The sequence below is a fragment of the Oryzias latipes genome, chromosome 23 (genome assembly GCF_002234675.1).
Source record: "Oryzias latipes chromosome 23, ASM223467v1".
In the NCBI taxonomy this organism is placed as follows: domain Eukaryota; kingdom Metazoa; phylum Chordata; class Actinopteri; order Beloniformes; family Adrianichthyidae; genus Oryzias; species Oryzias latipes.
In genome coordinates this window covers 2,680,141-2,708,099 of record NC_019881.2, presented here as the reverse complement: position 1 = coordinate 2,708,099, position 27,959 = coordinate 2,680,141, and the positions used below count along the sequence as shown (strand labels likewise).

General features: G+C 42.5%; 2 protein-coding genes across 2 annotated transcripts in view; one reads left to right on the top strand and one right to left on the bottom strand.

The window, feature by feature from the left end:
- Positions 1-5,096: 5,096 nt before the first annotated feature.
- On the bottom strand, positions 5,097-15,326 carry phyh (phytanoyl-CoA 2-hydroxylase). Its single transcript, XM_023952142.1, has 9 exons — positions 15,188-15,326; positions 14,641-14,696; positions 11,426-11,536; positions 11,152-11,320; positions 10,094-10,175; positions 9,419-9,600; positions 9,198-9,347; positions 6,406-6,537; positions 5,097-5,541 (listed from the first exon to the last, which is right to left on the bottom strand). Exons 1-9 carry the CDS (start codon positions 15,251-15,253, stop codon positions 5,488-5,490), a joined length of 1,002 nt encoding a protein of 333 aa, XP_023807910.1. The 5' UTR covers positions 15,254-15,326; the 3' UTR covers positions 5,097-5,487.
- Positions 15,327-20,334: 5,008 nt separating this feature from the next.
- LOC101161849 (cyclin-dependent kinase 17) overlaps positions 20,335-27,959 on the top strand; it is a 52,738-nt gene continuing 45,113 nt past the window's right edge. The window contains exon 1 of the mRNA XM_023952141.1: positions 20,335-20,762. The gene's annotated coding sequence lies outside the window, so the exon portion shown is untranslated. The remainder of the gene's footprint in view (positions 20,763-27,959) is intronic.

The following is a 27,959-nucleotide window of genomic DNA, read 5'->3' as shown; positions in this document are numbered from 1 at the left end:
CACACAATACACACTGGAGACACACAATACAATCTGGAGACACACAATACACTCTGGAGACACACAATACACTCTGGAGACACACAATACACTCTGGAGGCACACAATACACTCTGGAGACACACAATACACTCTGGAGACACACAATACACTCTGAAGACACACAATACACTCTGGAGACACACAATACACTCTGGAGGCACACAATACACTCTGGAGACACACAATACACTCTGGAGACACACAATACACTCTGGAGACACACAATACACTCTGAAGACACACAATACACTCTGGAGACACACAATACACACTCTGGAGGCACACAATACACTCTGGAGACACACAATACACTCTGGAGACACACAATACACTCTGAAGACACACAATACACAATACACAATACACAATTCATTATGCTTTGTGGTTGTTTGTGGTAAAAAACGTCCACACTTTAGATGAGGTGCTGCAAAACAATTAATAAACTATTAACAAAGTTAATTAATACATTTGTAAAGCTTATAAGCAGTTTAGTAATATGGATTTAGAAGACAATGGTCTGACTTTAGATGTTAATAAATCTTATTAACACTTTCAGGTATTTGCAAGACATCTATAATGCTAATAAATATCTTACTAGCATCTGACAAATGAATAAAGCCTATTAATTTGTTAAGTTAGTTAATAAAACTTATTAAGCTTATGAACACTTAGACTTGTGTGAGGCATCTATAATGCTAATAAATATCTTAGTAGAACCCCAAACAATAATAATACTTCTTAATTTGTTAACAAAGGTTGTTAATAAATCTTATTAAGCTTATTAACACTGACACATTTGTTAAGCACCTATAATATCAGTAAATGCATCATTAGCATCTTGAAAACATCCTAATAATAATGCTTGTAAATGTGTTAACTAAGTAATTTAATAAACCTTATTAGACTTATTGTACTAATAAATGTCTTACTAACACCCTATAAATTCATTTATAATGCTTTTTAATGTGTTAACAAAGCTTGTTAAGGAATCTTAATATAAAGTGTTACCAGTAAAGGGAATGAGAAATTAAAATGTCATATTAAAATAGTAAATTTAATTTATGTCAGTATTTAAATTGTCTAAAAAGCCAAACTTTGATGTCAGTTATGAAAAAATAATTTGTAATATTAATTCATTTTATTATTTATTCATTTAAATTACCTTCAAAACAAAACTTTGCAGATATTATTCTTTGATTTAATTTCTTCATGGATTTTGTTAGTAACTGTTGTGTTACAGGTTCGACTTTTCTCTGTGTTTGTTCTTTTCTCACCTGCAGAGATAAACGGACAAACTAAACATCTTTATCAAAGAGTTGGAGATGACGTCCTTTTACCTTGTAGACCTACATCCTCCTCTTCCTCATGCTCTGATGTTAAATGGCTTTACCAGAAAGACCCAGATGAAGCATTTAGAGCAGAAGTACAGGATGGAAATGTTGTCCAGAGTTCAGCTAGAGCTTCTCAGCTGAGAGTGAGCAGTGACTGCCATCTGCTCATCAGGAACATCACTGATCAAGATGCTGGTCGATATCTCTGTCGGCTCGGGAACATGAATGAGTTTGACACGTATCTTCATATTTTGAGCGGTGAGTATTCTGGCTTGAATAATTCTGCGACTCCATGAATGTCAACATTCCAAAAAAAGCTCAAACCCTGAAGAGACTCTGACATTTGGAGTTTTTTTAATCTAAATTCTTTAAGATTCTATAATAGATGAAAAATGGTTACTTTATTTAAGTTTAGAGTCAAAACCAATCAGTTTTCATCTCAAATGAGGGGATATTTACTTTAAAAATCCAGAACTGCTGTGCTATCCTGTGAGGTCCAGATGACCCCCCCCCCCCTTCCATTGACGTGTTCTCCCTACCATGACAAAGGTGGATAAAGGTGGAAAGATTTCATGTAATCCATGGACACCAGTGAAGATCACAAATCATTGAAGAAAAAAGGTTCAGAGCACTGTCTAGTGGGTCTAGATGACCCAACTCCCAACAGTAAAGTGCCTAGGATAGCACAAGGGTTAACCAACAATCACAGGAAAAACCGAACACAAAGACAAATTTTGTCTTGATCATTTTAGTTGATGTTGGTGAATCTTTTGTCTGCAGATCTTTCTGTTCACGACTTCATCTTCATCGTTGGAGGCGTGGTGAAGGTGGTGTTGATGATTCTGGGTGTGGTTGCTGCTCTGGTCTACATGTACAGGAGGAGAACCGAAGGAAATGAGGACCAGAGAACTGGAACAAGTACTTTCACTCTTTTACTCTTCATCGTCTTCTGATGTGGATGATGTCATTTCCTGTTTTCCTGCACGTTTGGAAATCAAAAAAGCTGCTTCATCTTCTAAATTCTGCTTCTTCAGGGAGAAGAACTGTGGATGATGATGAAGACGCCCTGTGAAGAAGAGATGCAGAAAACTCCTCTTATTAATAAAAACAAGAAAACAGGTTTTTTTCACAGTTTTGTTGTTTAAGGGAGTGCAGATATTTTCTTCTCTATGATTTTTTCTTCATTTCTTTTTAGATATTTTAACTGCAGTATCTTAATTTGCTGAGATCTGGCTTCACGTGCAAAGTTTCTAAGTAACATCTTCATGATAGCGTAGACGCAGGAAATGGTAAATAAATCACTCAAAGTTTAAAATCTATATGTAGAGACATACATGATGTTTGTCTTCTTTAGCAATTCTTTGTTTTGATTGTTTGAAATAAACTAATTCCGATTCCTTTTCATCAGACCGGTTGTTGTGGTTCTGACATTAGAACCACAAGTGAAAATAAACCTTTTAGATTTTATTGTAAATATTCAGCTCAGCAACCAAAAACTAAGAGAAAAATCTTAAATTTTAGTTGTCAAGTCTGCCCCCTAGTGGCAGCAGCACACTACAAGCTCAGTAAACACAACACCGTCCTTCTAACTTTTTATAGAAACAGATGAGTACAAAAAAAGTCAGATGGACTTTCGGAGGACAGACTGGCTGTAAACTCAGACCATGAGAGAGCAGTGATGGGAGCTGTCCCTGCCCTCTGTTTATTCTCTTACTCGTCCCTGCATCCATGTGCTGCCAAGAGCCGGGGGGGGGGTATTGGGACCCAGCAAGGTAACCTCCAACAATGTGGAGACTGTCTCCTCCCTCTCCTTTCAGCAGTTGATCAACCATTCATTCTGGATCTGTGGCCGATATTTACGCACAGCAGCTTTCAATTTCTCACCTTTTCAGTACGAATCCATCAAAGTTTGCAGGTTCAAACATTCTGTGTCACCTCTGAGCTCATGAGATGCTTTAATCAACGTTTTTCTATCACAACCATCCAGATTAGCCCTGTCTAGTGGGTCTAGATGACCCAACTCCCAACGGTAAAGTGCCTAGGATAGAACAAGGGTTACAAGAGTAAAAAGTTTCAGTGGATAAACAGAAATTAGAGATTCAGATTCAGTGATCCACAAGTGAAGGAAGTTACCAACCTTTGACCAAATAAGGAGAATTCATGTTCCTTTCTGGTGTCTTTCAACTGCGCAGGAGTTTAAAACTTTTCAAACTGCTGTCAACAAACCCCTCAAGACACCATGGAGAAATATGTAACAGTAATGAAATGAAAGTCGCACAAAAACTAAGACGAGGAAATATGATGACGCTTATCCAGCGCTTGGATTCACTGTGACGGCGGGAAAGGAGCAAAGACCAGTGTGTGTGTACCGTGTCTGAAAATGTTGGCAGTGGACAGCATGAAGCCAGATAAATGAAGACATCAGCTACAGACATTACATCTTCAACATGTTGACTTATTTCAGTGAAAATGTGCAGAGTATGGCCAGCAATCATCCCGCTTTCTATCATGCTTCAAACCTCACTTTGAAAAGCTGTGCTCCGCAAAACATGCTCATTGTAGCAATTAATCATTAATTAATCAACGTGATTTAGAAAAAAATCAGCACAATGTTTTTTGTTTTTACATATTTCGTCAAACTAAAACGTTAAAAGGGTCGATTTTAGGTCCAATACTTTGTAACCCTTGTGCTATCCTAGGCACATTAACGTTGGGAGTTGGGTCTTTGTCTGCTGTGCTCCTGACGCTGATAGGACTGCTGGGTTGATTCACATGAACCTAAACACATAGAAGTAGAAATAAATAAATGGCGGTAAACATAGTTGCAGCAGCCCGGTGCTTGAATGGTCGGTGTTATTTTTGGATGACTATTGTGTGTTTCTCAGTCGGTCTGATCACACCTACAGCCGACACGAGCTTCTTCAAATCGGATTATTTTTTCCTTTGATTAGAAATGGTTTATTTCAAGCAATAATAATACACAAAACAACACAATAGGCATTCATACAAAGACGTATCAAACTTTGGATAATTAGACATTAAATTAAAAGGGAGTGGAAGGAAGCGAACTTATATAATCCCACTCCTGTTGTACCGTAACCATTTTATTACATGATTTATCATCTAATAAAAGAATCCTTAAGTATCAATAAATCACATGACAGAGACTTAGGTTTTATGTAAAACTAGACATTTTTATATATATAGAAAACAACATGTCAGTTATCTAAAAGATATTCAGATTATTTTCATTAGAAAAATTATAATTATGGTTAAAAATAACATTATATCAGTAAAATAGACATAATAACACTGTTTCAGAAATCTTCATAGCGTAAATTAATCAAGTGCTAAAAATAAGTGCAGACTTTTCTTTTTCCGTTTCATGGTCACGTATTCTTTACGTAGAGCCCAAAAACAGTCGTAGAAACGTGCGTAGCTACGCGTGAACGCAGGTTTTGAACGAGGAAACGCACATTTACACAGACGTTTGGTTGGAGCCGAGGGCGGCGTGAACGCAGCTTTAGTCCGGACGTTCAGGCAACACACGACCTACACAACCTACTTTGTGACTTTCACAATGACCCCGTTCCGATTCAGAAGACGGTGAGACGTGGAAACGGCTTTCCTCTTCATACGTTGCACAGAATTGCTGTAACTCATGGAATAATTTAGAAAATGGGATTTTGTGTTTTTATCTTTTTAATAAAAACACTTAAAAAGTCCAGTTTAAATGACTTTATTTATACATTTTAATTCAATATCTATATACTTGGAAAGAATTCAGGAAAATAAGTGCTATTCGTTCTTAAAATCTTTGAAGCTGTGAGTTTAAATGCTGATGATTCTTTAAGGCAGGATGCTATTAAGGCTTCATTTAATCAAACCAACACAGACAGACGTTATTTGAGCTTCTTCCTCTCTGTTTCCTGTCGGTCCTCCCTTCTTCCTTCACTTTTCTCACACACACCTTTTTTTTCTTGGCATCAAACATCCTCCTTTTCAGCAGTCTGTTAGTGGAATTATAATCCCTTATCTTTCCCCTTAGGACTGCCGGTTAGTGCCGTTGGTTTCTCGGGTTCTGTTGCGTCCTGCTGATTGCGGGGGGGCATCTTCACATGGAGATCCTCTCCCCCTGCACCAGGCGACCTCGGATGGCCCAGGTATCCTGTGGAATTAAGAAAACAGGGTGAATCCAAACAGGTTTACATGTGAAAACATCTTTAAATCTCTTCTAAAACGGACTGGAAGTGATCGGGTCTCTCATTCTGGTTTTGGTTAGCAGTCTGGCTGCAGCATTTTGGACTAACTGGAGTTTCTACACACTCTGCAGTGAATGTGTAGAGTGCGTTACAAAAGTCCAAACAGGAACAAAATCAAAGTGTGAATCACCATCTCAAGACATTTTCTAGATAGGAGAGCGGTTATCAAGTATAATCTATGTATTTGCCAGAAACAAGATTTGACCACCGCTTTGACACGTGTCTCCAAATTCAGGTCAGAATCAAAAATTGCCCCCAGATTTCTGCAGTTTCTAGGAACATTCTTAGACAGAGACTCTAATTTCTGAGCCACACCGTTTTGGGCCTCAACTGATCCAAAAATACGTCCATCAGTTTTGTCCACATTCAACTGCAGAACATTTTGAGGCATCCAGCTTTTCATTTCGTAAATGCAGCTATTGAGATTCTGTAAAAGACCAAGTTCATCAGGTTTAAAGGATAAGTATAGCTGAGTGTCATCTGCATAAAAATGAAAATTGAGGCTATGTCGGCGGATTATCTCCTCCAGTGCTAGCATTTAATTGAAAACAACAGAGGTTCCAATACCGAACCCTGGGGAACGCCACATGTACCCAAGATGATTTTACTCATGATCGTGTTTGTGAGGGTGACAGGGTGAAGACACCCATTGGACGAACAGAGCTACAAGCCAAATATTACTAAAACCCTTTGTCAGTTTTTAGCGCAGACTTTTTATGGCTGATAGAACAGAACTACTACTGGAACGTGGAGAAAAGTGCGGGTCGTACCATGAAGCTGACGTCCCCCATGCCGTACTTCTTCTCTGCGATCTGCGACACTTCGTTCTCGATGTTCTCCTGCGTGGTTCCCTTCACGTCGATGTAATAACAGTCACTGCTGGCGTAGTGGCAGGAGATGGCCTGGAGACAAACAATACACACTCTGGAGACACACAATACACTCTGAAGACACACAATACACTCCCGAGACACACAATACACTCTGGAGGCACACAATACACTCTGGAGGCACACAATACACTCTGGAGACACACAATACACTCTGGAGACACACAATACACTCTGGAGACACACAATACACACTCTGGAGACACACAATACACTCTGAAGACACACAATACACTCTGGAGGCACACAATACACTCTGGAGACACACAATACACTCTGGAGACACACAATACACACTCTGGAGACACACAATACACTCTGGAGACACACAATACACACTGGAGACACACAATACACTCTGGAGACACACAATACACACTCTGAAGACACACAATACACACTCTGGAGACACACAATACACTCTGAAGACACACAATACACACTGGAGACACACAATACACTCTGGAGGAACACAATACACTCTGGAGACACACAATACACTCTAGGGACACACAACACACACTGTGGAGGCACACAATACACTCTGGAGACACACAATACACTCTGGAGACACACAATACACACTGGAGACACACAATACACACTGGAGACACACAATACACTCTGAAGACACACAATACACTTTGGAGACACACAATACACACTCTAGAGACACACAATACACTCTGGAGACGCACAATACAATCTGGAGACACACAATACACACTCTGGAGACACACAATACACTTTGGAGACACACAATACACACTCTAGAGACACACAATACACTCTGGAGACGCACAATACACTCTGGAGACACACAATACACACTGAAGAAACACAATACACACTGGAGACACACAATACACTCTGGAGGCACACAATACACTCTGGAGACACACAATACACTCTGGAGACACACAATACACTCTGGAGACACACAATACACTCTGGAGACACACAATACACACTCTGAAGACACACAATACACACTCTGGAGACACACAATACACTCTGAAGACACACAATACACACTCTGGAGACACACAATACACTCTGGAGACACACAATACTCTCTGAAGACACACAATACACACTCTGGAGACACACAATACACTCTGGAGACACACAATACATTCTGAAGACACACAATACACACTCTGGAGACACACAATACACTCTGGAGACACACAATACACTCTGAAGACACACAATACACACTCTGGAGACACACAATACACTCTGGAGACACACAATACACTCTGGAGACACACAATACACTCTGGAGACACACAATACAATCTGAAGACACACAATACACACTCTGGAGACACACAATACACTCTGGAGACACACAATACATTCTGAAGACACACAATACACACTCTGGAGACACACAATACACACTCTGGAGACACACAATACACTCTGGAGACACACAATACACTCTGGAGACACACAATACACACTCTGGAGACACACAATACACTTTGGAGACACACAATACACACTCTAGAGACACACAATACACTCTGGAGACACACAATACACTCTGGAGACACACAATACACACTGGAGACACACAATACACACTCTGGAGACCCACAATACACTCTGGAGACACACAATACACTCTGGAGACACACAATACACACTCTGGAGACACACAATACACTTTGGAGACACACAATACACACTCTAGAGACACACAATACACTCTGGAGACGCACAATACACCCTGGAGACACACAATACACACTGGAGACACACAATACACACTGGAGACACACAATACACACTCTGGAGTAGGGCTGCACGATATGAGGAAAACTCGAGATATGCGATATTAGAGATTAAAATTGCGATAACGATATAATTTGCGGTATATAAACAAATAGCAAAATAACCAAATAACCATTACCATTACATTTCAACAGTTTAAAAATTATACTCCAAATGTCACTCGTCGACTTAGGTGACAAACATCTAACGTAATAGGCCTCCATCCGATTGGTCAGATGCATAAAGGGATTTATTTGATTCGTTAAATGGTTCAAGCTGACATAAGATTTTTTTAGCACATTTAAGGTTTACGATTTATTGCGATATTTGCCGTCTTTTGCGATATGCATATTGCAGAGCTGGATTTTGCGATGACGATAAATTTGCGGTATATTGTGTAGGCCTACTCTGGAGACACACAATACGCTCTGGAGACATACAATACACTCTGGAGACACACAATACACACTAGAGACACACACTGGAGACACTTTCAGCTGCAACCGGGTGTGTTGTACACTTGGGACCACTAGGGGGCAGCAATGAACATCTTTTAAATGTTACCACTACACAAAGTTTTGTCATGGAGTTATTGTGTTGAACTGGGGAACTGTATATTTAATGAATGCTCTGCATAAAGAGGAACCAGACGGTCGTGTTTAGAGGAACCTCACTCGACTACTTTGGCGCTCGCTGAACTTTTCCCAAACAAACCGAACAAGGACTCGGACCCTCTTGTGGACCCGACAGCTCAGTGTGAAAGCACCTTTGCAGTGACTGACGGAGAGCCGAGTTTCTCATCTTTAAACGAGTAGTTCTCTCTGTGACTTGTGAACCTAATTTAAAACGTAGCAGCTTGGGAATTGCATGAATTCTGGGAAATGTAGTACCTTTCTGAAGCCTTTAGTCTGGTTCATTCCTGAGCCGTGGATGAGCAGAGGGTGGAAGAAGACGGTGTCCCCTTTCTCCATTTCCACATACACTCTGGGGTGATCTGGGTCATAGTTGCGCACCCCGTGGTACATCTTGTTCACCCCACCCTGGAGACATATGAATTCCCTTAAACCGTCGGCAGACACACCCAGGATCAGGAGGTTGGGTGGCCGTGTACCTCCCACTCTGGATAGTCGTGCTCCTGCAGCGTACTCTTATGTGTTCCCGGCAGGACGACCAGGCAGCCGTTCTGCCGGGTCACCTTCTCCATCGCCGTCCAGGCGCAGACGATGCGGTCCGTGGGCCGGAATGGGAAGTAATGCAGATCCTGGTGCAATGGATGGCGAGACGTCTTCTTACCTGAAGCGAAAAGACGCGCGAGTCCTGGAGATTTGTTTCTACATGTACAGGTAGCAATTCACATGTACAGCCACAAGGTGGCAGTATAGTGTTTAAAATCTTCTGATGAGAAATTTGACAATATTACATAACGTGTCATCACATCAACATAAAGAAGAAATTAGAAATTAAAACACAACTACAACAAAAAATATTACAAAAATAAAATGAAACTAAATAAAACTGGAGGGCACCAATAGGTAAATAAAAAACTCAACTGAGAGCAGAGAAAATGATATCAGTCCAGGTATATTGCTTTTCTCTGCAACAGAATCATCTAGAATGACCGAGAGTTGCTCTAGTCCAAAGAAAGTGAAGCTAAAGCTCTGGTGTTTAAGGAAAGAATAGAAAATATGAAAACTTCATTCTTCAGAAAGTTTAAAAACGATCTCTGTAAAATTGTAGAAGGAAGTCGGGCTCCTTGGAAGACGATCTAGTGTGGGCAGCTCTGTACCTGCATCCGGGGGCTTGTTGATCAGCATCGTGTGCATGGCCATGATGTTTGGTCCAGTGAAACACTCCACATACTTCAGGATCTGACAAAAGCCACAGGCGGACTTCCTTTAGACTCCAACAAAGAAGACACTAACACAGATCACACCAAACGCCCACTCAGATCATCCTTTGATCTTTTTCCAAAGCCTATTTTAATTATGATGATGCTGATTTTTGTCAAAATAAAAAATGAAAAACTTAATTTTCCAGGACATAGTTTCTGCAGAGCGGCAGAAGTTCAGTAAAATTCACTTCTAAGTTCTGAGCGGGACCATTACCAAAGTATGTAAGCTATCTATCACAGAACTGTGGGGGACCCGTGTCAGGTCATTGGTTGCTTATCCATCCATCCATCCATCCGCAGAACCGGCTGAATCCCGTTTGGGTCCCCAGGTTGCTGGAGCCTATCCCATCAAAGAGGGGTTCACCCTGAACAGCTCACCAGTCTGTTGCAAGACTCGGTTGTTTATGCAGCATTATGGGTTTGGTTAAAAGGGGTTCTTCTCAGATGACATTATTATTTAACTTGTGTGTTAAATAAATGGGACTTTTGGGAAACCCTGCATGGCTGAAGCCAGCTCAGTTCAGAAAGTCACCACTAGGAGGGAGGTGGTTCAAGGGCGGCAGTTCAGCTCAGGCGGTAGAGCAGGTCGTCCAACAACCGCCCTCCCCAGCCAACTGTTGCCCCCCGAGCGCGGCTAGGGTGCAGCTCTCCGCTCCCCCCAGGGGATAAGTCAAAATGCGGAGAATCATTTCCACATTGTGGGATAAATAAAAGTAAATTAAAAAAACAACAACTACTTCTTAATTTGTTTTCGGAAAGACGGGGATTTGCTGATGTCACTTCCTGCTCAGAGCTAAAAAAACTGGATTTAAATGAAAGTCACATGACCTAATGCTGGGCTTGTCCTACTCTCCTCCCATGAGCCTTTGCTTCAAACTTTATGGAGCTGTTTTTATGAAAGAAACACTGCATAGTGAATGAAATGAACACGAATGTGTTTGTGTGAACGGTACCTCTGGTAAGGAGCAGTACCGAAACAGTTCAGGGTCTTCCTGAAAGTCCTGGAGTTTGGACACGGCCTTCTGATCTTGAACGAACTCCGATTTGGCAATGGCCACGTCCCGCATCACCACCAGGCCGGGGACTTTCACTTCCTGTCGGCAGATGCGCTCAAACTCCTTCCTGAACAAGTGAAACAACCACAGATCCTTGAGGCTCCTCTGCTCCCAACCAACCAGCGGATGCAAAGCCGACACTGTTTATCCGACATCGGATGTTAGAGGTCACCTGAATCGTTCAATGTCGCCATCAGACACCAGGTTCCTGACGAGGATGAAGCCGTTCTCCTCGTAGAAGAGCCGCTGCTGTGGGCTCAGCAAACCCGTGTCGTAGGAATACCTGTTCAAAGAAGCAAGCCGCATCTTAGCCCTTGTGCTACCTTGTGGGGTCCAGATGACCCCACCCCTACTTTGGCGTGTTCTCCCTACCATGACAAAGGTGGATAAAGGTGGAAAGATTTCATGTAATCCATGGACACCAGTGAAGATCACAAATCATTGAAGAAAAAAGGTTCAGACCACTGTCTAGTGGGTCTAGATGACCCAAATCCCGATGCTAAAGTGCCCAGGATAGCACAAGGGTTAACCCTGACACCCAAATCAAACTGTCCTCAGGTTCTGGGTGTTGTAGTGTGACAATGAGAAGATTCACGGATTTGAATTTTCTAGAAGCTTCAATTTTTGGGCAAAGGTTTCCACGTCTTTGTAAACGGTGGGTTTGAACGATGCCCTCTGGAAAATGTGCCACCTGCTGTTACGCAAGCAAGAGGGTGGAGGAATGTAGGACAGACGTGGTCGGGTCAAAGGTACAGAGATAAGCGGCGCAAACGGCGAAGGTCAGGAATCACTTCGGACATTTATCACTAGAAAGCTTTCAAATGGATTTAAACATTCAGAGATTTTACTCCAAACTCTCAACATAAATACCTGTTAGTTGTGGTTTGCAGTTTGAGTGTCTCATAAAAATGTATGGATTTGTAAAGTAAACAAAAAAACACTTGAGTTTTGTTCTGAAAAACATAAGAGTTTAAGCTCTTTTTGGCAGATTTTTTGGTTCATAAACCTGTTTTTTTTCCATTCCTGAACAAAACAATATATGATTAATTTTTCTTTTGTAAGATTTGACTTTTTCCTGTTTTAGAGCAGATTACAAATGTCCTCAGAATTTTGAGCAATTAGTTCAAAGGGATGACAAATTATATTTAGTTTTACATTTTAAAAATAGATACAAAAACAGACCACGTAAACCATGAGTACTATTCAGTTACATCATAATAACTTATGTTCTTGGTAAAAAACAATCAAACATGTTTTCCGAACACACTTTCTTTTTTCCACAGAGCTTGTCTTTTTAAACAGTCAGTCTAACTTAGTTTCCTTCTGAAATCAGCTTCTATTTTTTCTTTATTTTATCACTATTATAGTGATTTTTTGGGGGCGTACTACAACATTTGGTTCTTTTAAGATGGCTTCATGTTCAGGAACAGAACGTGGGGACCGAAGTAAAAAAGATCAGTTTGGTTCCAAACTATTTTTCATCAGTCCCTGATTAAGGAACCAAAAAAAAAAGGATTTGGGCAGAAAAACCTGAAGCAGGGTTAGAAACCATCAACTCTAGAAGATCCATTCAGGAGTGTTTTTTTCCCAAACCAACAGCCAGGAGGAGACTCACAGCCTCACATACTGTATCCATTGAGAAAACGACAACACTGCTTTGTATTTTTGCTTAAATAAAAATATACAGATGCAAAGAGAAAATAAAAGGTATTTTCTGAATGCAATATCGTTTTTTGCTTTTTTTCATGCGAGTTCCTCTGAAAATAAGACTTCATGTGTTCAAGAGCTTATGTCATGCTGAATTAACTTTTTTTGAGCTTTTAAGTGTGTTATAATGTTCATTCCTCATGAAAAACAAACCAAACCTGTATTTTGATCCATTCACGGATCTCTGAGTATTCCTCTAAAAACCTGCTCTCTGAGCACCAGCCCCTTCCAACCCACAAAAATGTGACATCACAAAGTGAGGAACAGCCCCTTCCAAGAAGAGTCTATGCTGCCAGCTCCGCCCCCAAACTAACACCTACTTTCTCCAGGGAGCTAGCGGTGATTGGCTAAACTTTTTTTTTTTGCTAAACTTTTATTGTATATACACAATGTCTACGTCCATATTTGCAAAAGTTCTGATGTTTGTTTTCGTAGGAGCTAGTAGACACGCTGCCGATGCCAACTCTAGGATGATGTCATGAAATGGGCGACACCCACAAGGAGAAAAAGGCAGAGCCTCAGAGATCGAGTTGTCTTACTTTTGAGTAGGAAAAAGGGCCGCGAAAAGAACTGATTTCATAAAAATGTTGTTTTTTAGTGTGCCATGGTTAATATATTATCATAAACATGGATGCAGGTGACTCTGAAAGGCTTCAGAAAAGCAGGACATCTATCGACCCATTAAACACAATCGTCAAATGTTCTCCATTGAAAAAAATGTAAACAGCTCAGGTCAAAGTGGTACTTTCTCCTGTCCTACATGTAGTTGGTCGTGTGTTGGGCCGTCACCCTTCACCTACTTAGTAGCTGCGTTTAGGCTGAATATAAACACGACTTCATTGGTTTACAATAGAAAAAGCACATTGTAGAAATATGTCGTCTTTGGTCACAACTAAACATTGTGCAGAAGAAAAACTTTGTGTTGTCAAGGTTTTCTAATAATGAATGACACTGACAGATTATTAGCTCAGTGTTTAACTCGTAATGCAAAGGGGATTTCTTGTGGCATTTTTCTGACGATGGAGAAAACATATGAAGAAAATTAAGCTCAAAATTACATTTTTGAGTATTTCTTTATTTAAATCGTTGTGAATCAGGAGCAGAAAAAGTGTTTTAGTAAATACGCTATGCTGGACCTCAGGTTCCCTGCTCTGCTCCATTCTGATACATCCACCTGCAGACCAACAGATCCATGAACGTATTTTTTTTCCTCGTCTGAGTGGGAATCTGGATCTAAACGGTACAGCTGGATAGCTTCGATATTGCTCGCCGTTTTGTCGCACCGCTAACGTTGGGCTGGGAGGGTAAAGGGCTGTAAGCTAGCAGGACAGCGTGTATAAACAAGTGGATGATGGGAAATGAGGGAAGGCTCACTCCGTCCACAAGACAGAGACAAGGGGTTGAGGAGAAAAAAACTGCATTATCATAATTAAAAGTCCACTGTGATCAAAAGATGAATGGAGTAAGAGAAACAGCAGAAAAACAGTGATTTAATAAATGCAACTAAATTGGAATAAGTAAGGAACCCTTTATTAGCATATTTTTATCCTTATTTGTCTCTGTCCTCAGCCTCAATGGAGGGTAAACAGCCCCAGGAGGGGTAAAACAGCCCCAGGAGGGGTAAAACAGCCCCAGGAGGGATAAACAGCCCCAGGAGGCTCCTGCCCTGAAGGCTCCTACCTCAGTCTCTGCGGCTGATTGGAGGTGAAGGCTTGGGCTGAAGTCTGCTCACAGGTCTTACGGCAAACAGTTAAGGACAAATTTGTGTTTTTTTTATTGTTTTAGATTTGAAGGTGCTGCCTCTCTCTGACCTCAGAGTGTGATTATCGTTATCAAAGCTGGATTTATTCCAAAAACACTGACACGTTTACTGAACAAAGTCCAATCCTCTGCGTTCGTGTCAAAGCAGCACAAACGGAACCTAAAAACAGACGCGCGTTTGAAAAAATACGGCTGCTTCGCCCCTGCGGCTGACTTCAAAACAAACTCTTGTAGTTTGAGGCGGGAAAACAACAGTTTAAGCTAGCATCTATGTCAGAACACGTACTGTTACAGCTAGAACTGCTGGTTCCGAAACTTCCTCATGAACATTTAAAATAATAACGTTCCGTTTCTCCCGTGACCTGCCCGCCCCTCCCTCCCTCCTTCCCCCGGCGCTGTGCCGGAGCTCGCGGCGCGTCCGCCCGCAGGCGCGTCCGACGAGATGTTATCGCTGCTGAAAGGATACGATGGAGGACGGAGAGCGGTCCACGTGACCCATCACCAGCCGGAGCCTGTCTGCAGCTCGAGACATGTTTGTTCCCGGTGCTGTTAGAGGACACAGAACCAGATAGACTGCTGACTGTTGTTTGACTGTTTTTTATATAACGGGAGGAAGGGGGGCAACATGACGTATGTACGTCCCCCTCATACGTCATACGCATGCAGCATATATAGTGAGGCAAATGACACCCAGTGGTGTGTTGCACTTCCTCTTGGAAATCGTGGAGGGGCCTGACATTTTCCTATTAAGTGCATTTCCACTGCGAGAGACATATGATAAAAATAAATCTGGTAATAACATTGCATTATTATTCATTTGTATGCTAGTGCTGCAAAGATGGATTAGAACACCTGAGACAATCAATGTTGGTATTTGGCAGCTTTTGTTTGTCATTGATCCACAGGTCAAACGATTGCTGTAGTTTTTCCAGCAGATGTGCAGGCACTGCAGGAGGGATTTTGGCCCATTCCTCCACACAGATCTCCTCTAGATCAGACAGGTTTCTGGGCTGTCGCTGAGAAACACACATTTTGAGCTCCCTCCAAAGATTTTCTATTGGGGCGAGGTCTGGAGACTGGCTGCTTGTTATGGAACCACTCCTTGGTTCTCCTGGCTGTGTGCTTCAGGTCATTGTCATGTTGGAAGGCCCAGCCACGACCCATCTTCAACGCTGTAACAGAAGGAAGGAGGCGGTTCCCCAGAGCTAAGTTACAGAGCTGTGCCAGATATTTTTCAATCTCCACAGCTAAACACAGTTTGGTTTGACTTGTGTTTGGGGAAATGGACGGTTAAAGTAAAAAGATAGGATATATTGGCAATTTAGAAATTTTATTTGCTCTACTCTACTGAAACAGTTACGACAACATCAAACAGACACCTCTTCCTAATGCCCAATGCTGCAGTGAGATGGACAAGCATTTGTTGTATGGAAGCTAAGGTCCTCCCTCTGGAAACAACAGTACATTCTGGAGCGTTCTAAAAGGTATAAGATCAACACCACTGGCCCATCCTTTTCAATTCCCATTTTCTGGAGGAAGTCTTTGAGAACGTCTGCTCTGTGGTGCCGACTGTGAGACTTCCACCGGTGCAGAACCTCAGGTTGTTCCACTCCTCTGCGTTGAGACTGCTTTCAGTGATGACAAGCCTCATCTTTGCATCAAAGATGCTGCCCCACACCATCACACTGCCACCCCCTACAGCTAATTCTCTTTTGGTGCGGCAAACTGGAACATCTGCGTCTTGACCACATGCTGACTCTACTGTTGAAGCGCCACAGGCAGACTCTGGACTTACTGCTGAACAAACCATTCAGGTTTCAGATCATGCCCAGCAAAGGGCAGGAAGAGAAGACGTCTGAGCTTTTTGGTGAGATTATGAGAATGAGAATTATGAGCCATTTTGTCCTGGATTATTGACTGCAGACCTGTAGATGAAAAACTGTAGTACCTAAGTTCAAGATAGGCTTAGGAAAAAGTTCTATTGGACTAAGTTTTCTTGGCTTGTCCACTTTGAGACATGTCTCTGAAACTAGTGCAATACAGTCCATAGTGTCTGTATTATTGACTGACTTCTTGGTTCTACTGTTATCAGACACGGTTGTGTCATTTATGAAATACCATGTCACACCTGCAACAAAACATATATCGGAAAACAGGACGCACCTATGGCACAAGAAAAACAGAACATCAAAAAGAATGTGAAAAGGAAACAGACAAAATACTAACAAGACCCAGACGACAACAGGCATCTCAAAAAAACATAAAATCAGCCATAACAGACCACTGCAAGCAAGAAAACCACATCATGGACTGGGAAAAGGCCAAAGTCCTCCACACTGAAGACAACAGACACCACAGATGGATGATGGAGGCGGTGGAGATCCGAAAGCGAGCCCACACTTCCATGAACCGGGATGAGGGGGCAGAGTCACCTGTCAAAGATTGACAGGTGACTCCGCCTCAGTCACAAACCATTTGTTTTTATATACGTCACATCACCACCACCTGATGACGACTCTGACGAAGACGGAAGGCGTCCGTGAAAACTTGTCAGGTATGTAAAAAAACACAACTGTGTCTGATAACAGAACGACCTAAGAAGTCCTGTCTCTGACACGTTCAGTTATATGGAATTTGGCCTCCGGTTTGGCAATGGTATTAGGATCAATCTAATACAATTGTGTAACCTGGTTGTAGGGCTGCCTGATATGAAGGAAACTCGCGATATTAAAGACTAATATTGCGATAACGATATAATTTGAGATATATAAACAAAGAGCAAAACAACCAAGCACATCATTCCCATTTTATTGCAACAGTTTAAAAATTGTACTCTAAATGAACCTCCTCGAACATCTAACTTATTGGGGCTCCATCCGATTGGTCAACAACGTGAAGGATTCCATCCGATTAGTCAACAACGTGAAGGATTCCATCCGATTGGTCAACAACGTGAAGGATTCCCTCCGATTGGTCAACAACGTGAAGGATTCCATCCGATTGGTCAACAACGTGAAGGATTCCATCCGATTGGTCAACAATGTGAAGGATTCCATCCGATTGGTCAAATGCATGAAGGGATTTAGTTGATTCGTTAAATGCTTCAAGCATGTAAACACATTTAAGGTTCACGATTTATTGTGATTTTCGCCGTCTTTTGCGATATACGTGTAGCAGAGCTGGATACTGCGATAACGATAAATTTGCGGTATATTGTGCAGGCCTACCTGGTTGTGTGGAAAACCAACCAAAAGTTGCATGACAACACATGCAATCAGGTCCAAGTCAAGCAACTGACCAGCAGTATCAAAAAATACTCATCCTTTTTGTCTTTTGACTGTTCCCTTGTGGATTCTCCACAGGGAATAATCTGCCTCCATCTAATCGTCTCCTCTTCATCCTCCTCACTCACACCAACCACACTCATGTCCTCCTCTGCATCCACAAAGCTCCTCTTCCCTGGTGGCTCCAACCTCATCATCCTTTTTACCAACATCATCACTATTTCTTCTCTCAATGTGTACAAACCATCTCCATCTGCTTCCCTGCTTATATCTCCAGAGCATCTACCATGATCTGTTCCTCTGATGGATTCATTCCTGATCCCTCCTGGGCTCGGCCAAAGAGAACATCCACATCTTCATCTCTGCTGCCTCCTATCTCTGCATCAGAGTCTCTACACCAACAACATGGCTGCTCTCAGCACAGAGATGACTCTTTTCAGTCACAGCTGAAACCGTCCTCCGCCCATTACAACCTGCTTGCACACACAAAGATATCGAAGAATTTTAAAACCTTTAACAAAAAAGTCAGCAGCGCCAAACCAAAGTCAGCGATGAGGAGAAGTGGAGACTAGTCCTCGCCGTGTGCAGCCAGAGCCACAAGGAGCTAAAGTAAAACTATGGAGATAATAGTGGACTTCAGGAAAAAAAAAGTCTTTCACTACAAATCTCAAATGGGAAAGTCCCCTCAATAGTCTCACACAGGTTCCTAGGGTCCACTGTCTCATGGGAGGGGACCTTCCACATAGACTCCCTCCAGAACACGGCCCAGCAGAGGTTTTGCACTTCCTGTGTCAACTGTCTCATGGGAGGGGACCTTCCACATAGACTCCCTCCAGAACACGGCCCAGCAGAGGTTTTGCACTTCCTGTGTCAACTTAAGAAGTTCAACCTGCCTCAGGTGGTGCTGACCATCTTTTACACTGCATTTATCCAGTCCACATCCACCACAGTCTGGTTTGGATATGCAACCAGACATGAGGCTGCAAAAAAACCATCAGATCTGCAACCTTCCCTCCACCCAGGACCTGTATTGGTCCAGGGTTAGGAAGCGGGCTGGTCTGGTGAATTCGCCACAGACCTCACACACTCCGGACACAATCTGCTTAGACCCCCCCCTCCGGATGGCGTTTCAGAGCTCTGTAGGCCAAAAGCACCTGGCACAAAGACAGATTCATCCCCCAAGCTGTCACTTTGACCAACTCTTGACCAGTCACAGAGTATGAAACCACAAACATGACAACTTCAAAACCAGCGTAAACGTTGAACGGTTCCTTTTTTCTTTTTACACATATTTATGCTTTGTGTTTGTTTGCCTTGTCCTTATAGATGAGAGTATACGTCACCAAAGCCGAATGCCTATGTGCCCCTAATACTAGACAAATACAGCGGATTCCGATTCTGAAGAGTCTACGTTGGATGTGCATGATGGGATGGCAGCTGTAGCATTTGTCCAGCAGGGCGCGCCACCTAACAACAACAACACAAAATGTGAAGAGTCCTACGTTTTAAGGATGTTTGTTGATTTTCAAACTCAGTATTTCCTCTGTAACAATTAATAAAGAATTGGATCATTTAAGCCTTTTTTTCAACACAAAAGTTAAGTAAAAATACAAAATAAATTGATATTCTGTTTTAAATGCACTTTATACTGTGAAAGTGAAAGGCAGAAAATCACAGTAAACTGAAGAAGCATTGTGTGAAGAGAAATTTGGGAAAACACACACTTTTCTAAAGATGTAATGTACATTCTTTAATTAGTTTTATGGACAATGGAAGATTCAAAAGTAGAATAAAATGTAATCAGTACTTCAATGCCACTTCTTGCATTTTAATTTTGGTGTCATACATGTCTGTCACGTGTCTGTACAATTCAGTTTTTATTGTATTCATAATCCTGAGCAGGTTTTATAGTCATACAAGTAAATAAAATAAAAAACGTTTAAATATATTTCAAAAGATTTGTTTCTATTTAAATTTGCTAAAATTCATGAAAAATAAGTAAAGAAAGGAAATTTTTCACTTTTGCTAAAAACAACAAGTTATGCAAATTCCTTAGTATTTGTGTCTTTGTTTTGCTTTTTTATCTTCTCATTTGATATTGTAACTAATTTTTTTGCTGTAACTGATATATATTTAATGTCAACATTTGTAGTGTTCAATAAAAAAAACACAGAAGTGGACCACATTTTTCTCCTTTTATTTAGTAAAATACTGCTATGGAAGTTACAACATATGTACAAGATGTGCACAGTGCGTGCATTGCGATTCCTGTGTAAAGTACTTGCATCGTCCACGTCTCTACCGGAAACACCCGAACACGGTTATTTTGAAATGTCCAGGGAAAGGTGTGGATCGCGTGATTTTATTTTGAAACTTTACCGGAAGTGGCAGTATCATAACGGCAGCAGCCACTCAGAAGGGTTGCACCCTTCCAGTGAGATTAGGTCCGTCTCCTGCTGCCTCCTTAAACTGACTTCGCCGCCGAACAAACGGCATTTTGGGGTTCCAGTCTCAAAGGCGGTGCCCGCGCGCTCACATTAATTTGTCCGTTTCTTTCCGGCGGACGTCCGTTTCTTTTTTCTCGGATTGTGTCTTTTAAACAGAACCCCAGCGCATTCGGAGCTGCGTGTTTGTGCATCAGGCTTCTGCTTCTTCCTCTTCTTCTTCTTCTCTCTGGGCGGATAAAAGCGGAGGAGGACATTCGGGCCTGGAATCACCGCAGGGTTCCCTCCAAGCGACGGAATTCACCGTTTTCAGGTAATTTACCCCCCCCCCCCCCCTATCTGAATGCTCGCGCGGCGGATTGTTCCGAGCCTGTCCGATAATGGACGCCGCAGCGCTGCGTCCCGTCCGGATGCGAGTGACGAAGACTAAACACGAGCGCGCGCGGGGATGATAACGCGGAGGAAACGGCGGCAGAGAAGAAAAAAGAATCCAGCTGTTCACGCTCCTCTCAGGTTCATCCATCACGGATTGGAAACAAACAAAACAAAAACTATTTGACGCACATTTTATCCTGAATAATAAAAAACTCGCTGTTTGTTTGTTTGTTTACCTTGCAGTAAACATGCATCAAATAAAAATGTATTTAATTTAAGTCCATCTCTGTGAATGGAATCAGCACAGATGCAATCTTCATGCGTCACATTTGATTGCAATCCTGCCATTCTGTACATCACAGCCCACAATGCAGCAGCTCTGCTTATGGGAAGTACACTGTCAACAACAATACATGCTTTATTGTTGAAGTTCTGTGTCTTGGTTGCCATTTTCAAAGCCTTTTTGTTTAAATGGTCCTCATCAAAATGCGCGTTTGTTTTCACTTTGCAGTTTGAAATCAGGTTGACGTTCGTAGACATTCTGTGGCGTCATGAAGCAGAAAGTGAGAGGAGAGTCTGTCCGTCAGAAGCTGCTGGTTCTGATGCTCTGATGCATCACCCTGTTGCCACCCAGACACGGCATGCAGGGAGAGAACCCCCCCCCCCCCAGGCTCATCCCTTCAAAAATCACTTCTTATTCTCATCTTTTTCCCATAAATCAGGTTATTTTGTGAAACAAACATCCATCCGTGTTCGACCTGGATTTCCTTCCACCGCCTCTGATTCCCCGTTGTGTATCTATACCTGACCCACATTAAGATCTAGGCTGTTGGCTGCGGTACACCCCTAGAGAGCCATGTAATTACCCTGCCCCCCCCCCCCCCCACCCGTCCTGGTATAGCAGTGCTGTCATTGATCTCTGCCGTGGACGGAGCGTCAGAGCTGACAAACCCACTTCTGTCCGGTTTTGGCTCAGAGGAGTCGAGTATTCGTCTTGTGGAGAAAAGTTTGGCGATGTGGTTCAGAAAAAGGGAAGCGAGTACCTGAGGTTGGCCGGGGGCGACCTGGCGGGACAGCGGGGGCAGTGGATCACCTCTGTGGTTTGGACTGTGGGGCAACTAGCTTGTGTTGAAATGTTCTGGATGTAAAGTAAAAGGCAAGATGAGATCATTTGGGCTTATGGGATGTAGTGTTGCAGGTCCAGAAAGACGTCTGTGCCGTGAAGGATGCTGTTTACAAGTTGCTCATGTTTTTAGCTTATTGGTTGATGCTATAAATCCTTCAATCCAACTTGGATTGAAGGATAACTCTGATCATTTCTTTATTGAACTTTTATTTCGGGCAGTTATTCCCCTTTAGTTTCATTTTCATTCAGCAGCAAAGCATTCAAGCCTGCATTTATTCTGGAAATGCAGCTCCTCCTAGTTTTTCTCCGTATCCAGAAGGCAGCTCCTCTCTAACCTAAAGTCCCACAGTGATCATTGTGTGACCCGTTTCCAAAGCTTCTCAGTGGTCTTTTAATTCGGATTATGTTGCTTTTAAACAAAATCACGGTGTCTGAGATAGTTTCTGCAGAGTGGCAGCAGTTCATCAGAACTTTGCCTCTGAGTTGTGGACCGGACCGTTGGCCCCCCCCTTCTCCCTATTACTTAGAGCTTTCTGTTTATGTCCTGTCCCGCTAGCTTACAGCCCCTCACACCCCCAACATCAGTGATCCAGTTCTGATCCAGATTCCAGCTCAGACCAGGAAAACAAAGACGTTCATGGATCCATTTGTCTGCAGGTGGATGATCAGAACGGAGCAGAGCAGCGAGCTTGAGGCCTGCCAAGCGTATTTTTCAATAAAACTAATGCGATCTTTTTCAAAAGGCATTTTTTCGTCTGCTCCTGATTCACCATTTAAATGAAGAAATACTCAGAAATGACATTTTGAGGTACATCAGAAAAATGCCACAAGAATATATTGGAAACACCAAAAGAATCCATTATCATTGTAGTGGGTCTTTAAAGTTTAGTGAAACAAACATTTATTATATAGCTGCAGTATTGAATTGTTTTATATCATACAGGTACATTCAATAAAGTAGCTTTTGAGTGCAGTTTAGATAAAATAATCAGAAGTTGTCATTGTAATCCTTCTATTGGACATATTGTGGTGGCTGGATGGCTCGGTTTGCTGGCTGCGGGACTACAGGACCCTTCCTGCCTGCCGGAACCTCTCTGTGCCTCATAAATACAGGTGAGGAAGGGCATCTCACGTAAACGCTCTCTGTGGTCCTCACCTGTGGCTCGTCTCTGCTCCTGCTCCCTCAGCCGTCCCCTAAGTCATCTGGATGAAGCTCGTCTGCTGGACTTCAAATATGTAGTTGTCGAGTTAGATAAGTCAATTCTTCTCTAAGAGTTCTGGTCCATTGCCTGTCCGTCCTGGGGGAGGATCCCTCCTTCATGTGGACACCCCTGAGGTTTCTTCTTTTTTGTTTTTTTTTTCCAAAATCGTTTTTATTTTAGGAATTTTTTCTTACCAAGAAAGAGGGTCTGAGGACAGGGATGTCAGTTTAGTTTAGCTATTACCTATTGAATTCTATGACTTTGGCTACGTTCACACTGCAGGACTTAATGCTCAATTCCGATTTTTTGAAAAAATTCGATTTTTTTTGCAAGGCCGTTCACATTTGCTACTTGCTTCAGAAGTAGCTAACGTTAACAACAGTGTTGTCAACAGCGGAGCTGTTTTTGCATTATTAAATGTAATTTTCACAAAGGAGCCAGCACAATTACAATCTTCTCATTTTAAGAAGAAAATCAAAAAGGAGGATAGCAAGGTTTTTGGCCATGGCGTTTTGTGGAGCAGTGTTAGCCAAGTCGGTACAGAGAAACGTGTGGGTGAGATACTGTGGTGGGATACTGATGTGAGGAGCCAGGATCTTCTGTCACCACGCTCGGCCATTTAGATGGAAATCTTTTCAAAAACCGCCGGTTGCGATAAGAGCCCTGGAGTTTGGCCTGAATAGAGCTGTCACCCCAAATATGAATCCAATGGGTGACCTCGCTTCCCTTCCACTGACTGGTCTCAGCAGCATTGTCCACCATGGTTGTTGTTCATCTTCTGGTTCCGCCTACTTCAACGCAGAATCATGACGTTTGTAGCGTATAGATGACGTACGGGTCGGATTCATGTGTCCTGGATCGGATATGTGTCGGATTCAGGACCACATACCCAAGTGGCCTGGGTCACATTTGAAAAGATGGGATCTGTGTCGTTCAGACTGTCATGAAAAGATCAGATACAGGTCGCATACAGGGAAAAAATCAGAATTGGATCATTTCAGCCTGCGGTGTGAACGTAGCCATAGTCTCTACCAAAACGAAACATTTCGAAATATCTCAGTTTATCTGAAGACTCCTAAGCTAACATGGAATTATTTAGTCCGGTTTTTAGCACCTGAAAGGTTCAGTGATGTCACAGACCTAGATTGGAACAGAACCGGTTAGCTTTCCTTTCCTAAATCTCTGTCCAAATTCATCACGCCGCATTTCCTGCACCTTAAAAGTGTGAAGCACATTGCAGCAACCTTCATTTCCAAATGAAGGTCGGAGGAAAGGTTGGCTCCACCCCCTAAAGCTTTAAACTTTAAAGATGTGAAGATGATGTAGATTCATTTTTACAGACTTTTTGTGGCCAACTTGGAATTTCTGCTGGAAACATATATTTGTCTTTCATTAGGATAACCTTTGTTTTTTTGTTTGTTTTTCACAAACAATAAAAATAGGAAGATGAAACAAGCTAGCTATTCCGTGTTCTCCTGCTGGAGTTCTGCTGCAGGGTGGGCATTAAGAACGGGACGTCATAATTACTGGGTATTTTGGTGGATGGGTCTAATTCTAGGGCTCCAGTGTGAGTGTGTGCCGGATGCTGAGCAAATATACATTGAGACCCGTTCTGAGCCATATGAAAACAAGCACACGCTTTCACGCACACGCCGCTGAGAAAGTTATGCGAATCATGTGGGGAATGTGAATTCATTGTCTGTCTTTCTCAGTAACGCTCACAAACTTCATCTTCGTGGCTCTAAAGAACAGAAGAACCCGATTCTGTTAGTCTGCTGCTGTTGTTTTGTTTATTAAACAGCTGCTTCTACTATTTCTGTTTCTCTTTCTGAAGTGGATCTGCATGGATGATCTTGTGGAAATGATTCTCACCTCCTAATGTTTTGCAGTCAGACTTGATCTAGTCGCTCATACGCATCACTTTGAATTGGAAGTAGGACCATCGCTCTCGTTCTGATGGACAGGCTCGAGCAGAGGGAGTGGCCTTACTTAACTTCTGAACACTGGAATCAGCTGATCATAACACGAACCAAGGAATTTATGACATTTTCCACATTGTGGCTGTGTTCTCTCTTTAGGTGTAAGCTGCACGCTCTTTTCCTCTAAAAACAAAGTTTGAGCCAAATGAACATTAGAGAACATTGTAAAGCCCAACGCATTTTCTACTTACCAGTTAGGAATATTTTACAGCAACATTAACACTGTTGTAAAAAGGTCTAGAAGGTTCTTCCAGTCGCAAACATTCCCATTCTTTCAATTAGGATTGTATTCAGACACAAAACGGCTCAAAGCTTTAATCACAGCTGCCCTTACGGGTGGAAACGGGCTGTTTGCGGGTGAAAAATGGGCGAACAACAGGAATCATCGATGTAGACCACTCTGTGAGCATGTAAAGCAGAAACGTCCTGCATTTTTTCCTATGGACATGCTACAGGTGACAAGTGGTAGTCAACGCTTATATAACACACAAGGAGAAGTAAAAAGGTGAGACGCAGGCGTGTTGAACAGAATTTTCATTGTTTCAAATCCTGCTGACTGCCTAAGGAGGCCGAGAGTTGCGTGCTCCTTTCAGGCCCCTTTGGTTTCTTAATGTCTGTTAGGCATTAAGAAATTAGACAACCAGAGCGCCGTTTGTGTAGGTATCCTACAGGCGGCATATGGAATATGCATCACGTGCATGCCCACGTGCATGCCCCATGCGTGTGGTATTTGCGTGCAGTCAGGATGGACCCAGTGCTCAAATCTTACTAACAACTAGTGTGTTTTAAGGGGCACCGTTGACAGCATCGCCCATATGTTACAAGTGCACACAACTGAAATTAGCTTTACGAGTAGGACAATCGAATGTTCTGTTTTTAACAAACCTCAGGGAAACTGTAAGACACACCTGTGAGACACACCTGTGAGACACACCTGTGAGACACACCTGTGAGATACTCATGTGAGACACACCTGTGAGACACGTTTGTGAGACACTCATGTGAGACACTCATGTGAGACACTCATGTGAGACACACCTGTGAGACGTGACTGTGAGACACACCTGTAAGACACACCTGTGAGACACACCTGTGAGACACACCTGTGAGACACACCTGTGAGACACGTTTGTGAGACACACCTGTGAGACACATATGTGAGACACCTGTGAGACACTCATGTGAGACACCTGTGAGACACACCTGTGAGACACACCTGTGAGACGTGACTGTGAGACACACCTGTGAGACGCGCCTGTGAGACACACCTGTGAGACGTGACTGTGAGACACACCTGTGAGACACACCTGTGAGACGCGCCTGTGTGACACACCTGTGAGACACACCTGTGAGACGCGCCTGTGAGACACACCTGTGAGACGTGACTGTGAGACACACCTGTGAGACGCGCCTGTGAGACACACCTGTGAGACACACCTGTGAGACACACCTGTGAGACGCACCTGTGAGACGCACCTATGAGACACACCTGTGAGACGCGCCTGTGAGACACACCTGTGAGACACTCATGTGAGACACTCATGTGAGACACCTGTGCACTCCGTAAGATTCTGCTGCTCCTCTCCACGAAATTTTACTGAATGTTCAAATAAAAACTTTGTGGGGTTTGTTTGTCTGTTCTCTCAAGGACGGCAAATGAGCCGAGTCACAGTCTTCTTCTTTCTCTTTCGGCTTTTCCCATCAGGGGTCGCCACAGCGAATCATCCTTTTCCACCTCACTCTATCATGAACATCTTCTACCCTAACGTTAGCCAACTTCATGTCCTCTGTTAAGACATCCATATATCTCCTCTTTGGTCGTCCTCTTGCCCTCCGGCCAGGCAGCTCCATCTCCAACATCCTTCTACCAATATATCCACTATCCCTCCTCTGAACATGTCCAAACCATCTCAGTCTGGCTTCTCTGACTTTGTCGCTAACACAGGCAACATGAGCCGTCCCTCTGATGTACTCGTTCCTTATCCTGTCTAACCTGGTCACTCCTAAGGAGAACCGAGAGCCGAGTCACAGTCTGATATACTTATATTCTGAAGAACATTTACACTAAAATTATCTTTTTTTCCCACCTCAATACATCCTACAATCTCATGTATTTAGTTAGCCATTTCTCTGCTGCTGTCGTCCCATTGGCCGCCTGGTCTTTGGTTCAGTGTGTTTGTTTGCGCTGGGAGGATTGGGGGGAGAGAGTCTTGTAATCTAGAGATTAGGAGCTGACATTGTTAAAGCGGCAGCAGACACCGATTACACACAAGTAGACAAACGCGCTCAGAGGTCACACATTAAAAATAAAATGTTCGCCTTTTTCATTCGTCGGGCCTCTTCAGTGTCTGCAGCGAGTGCACGCAGCGAACTCAAGTGGTGTCACTTGACAGGGAAAATGCTGAAATATTCATCACTGATATACAAAACGGCCAGCCTCTCACACAGTCTCCCATGATCCTTTTCTCTATTGTGTTTCTATTCAGTTGGATAGATGAGATATTTGTTATAAAAACTGTAAATAGGGATTTAAGCTGGACAAAAGCTAAACTATGCTCTAAAAAGTTATCAATATTTACACAAAAGCTGTTTTATTTGGCTGAAAAAGACCAAATATTTCTTCAAAAAGAAAAAAACGATTCATGGATTTGATGAAATATCATTTTCAAAGATCAAGGAGGAAGTCTCTCAGAAGAGCAGTCTGTTAGCTGACTTAAAGGACTGGAGGCATCCTGCTTTCTGGCAAAAAATAAAAAGGTGGTAGACTGCACTGCGATAAGGTCACAGAGGTTATTATAAAGCGCTTTTGGTAGATGGACTTTTTTTCA

Coding starts and splice junctions, on each gene's coding strand:
- phyh (XM_023952142.1), bottom strand. CDS start 15,253: ATGTCTCGAGCTGCAGACAGGCTCCGGCTGGTGATGGGTCACGTGGAC. Junction 14,697..15,187: donor ACCGCTCTCCGTCCTCCATC/GTATCCTTTCAG, acceptor GTTTGCCGTAAG/ACCTGTGAGCAGACTTCAGC. Junction 11,321..11,425: donor GGCGACATTGAACGATTCAG/GTGACCTCTAAC, acceptor TCACTTGTTCAG/GAAGGAGTTTGAGCGCATCT.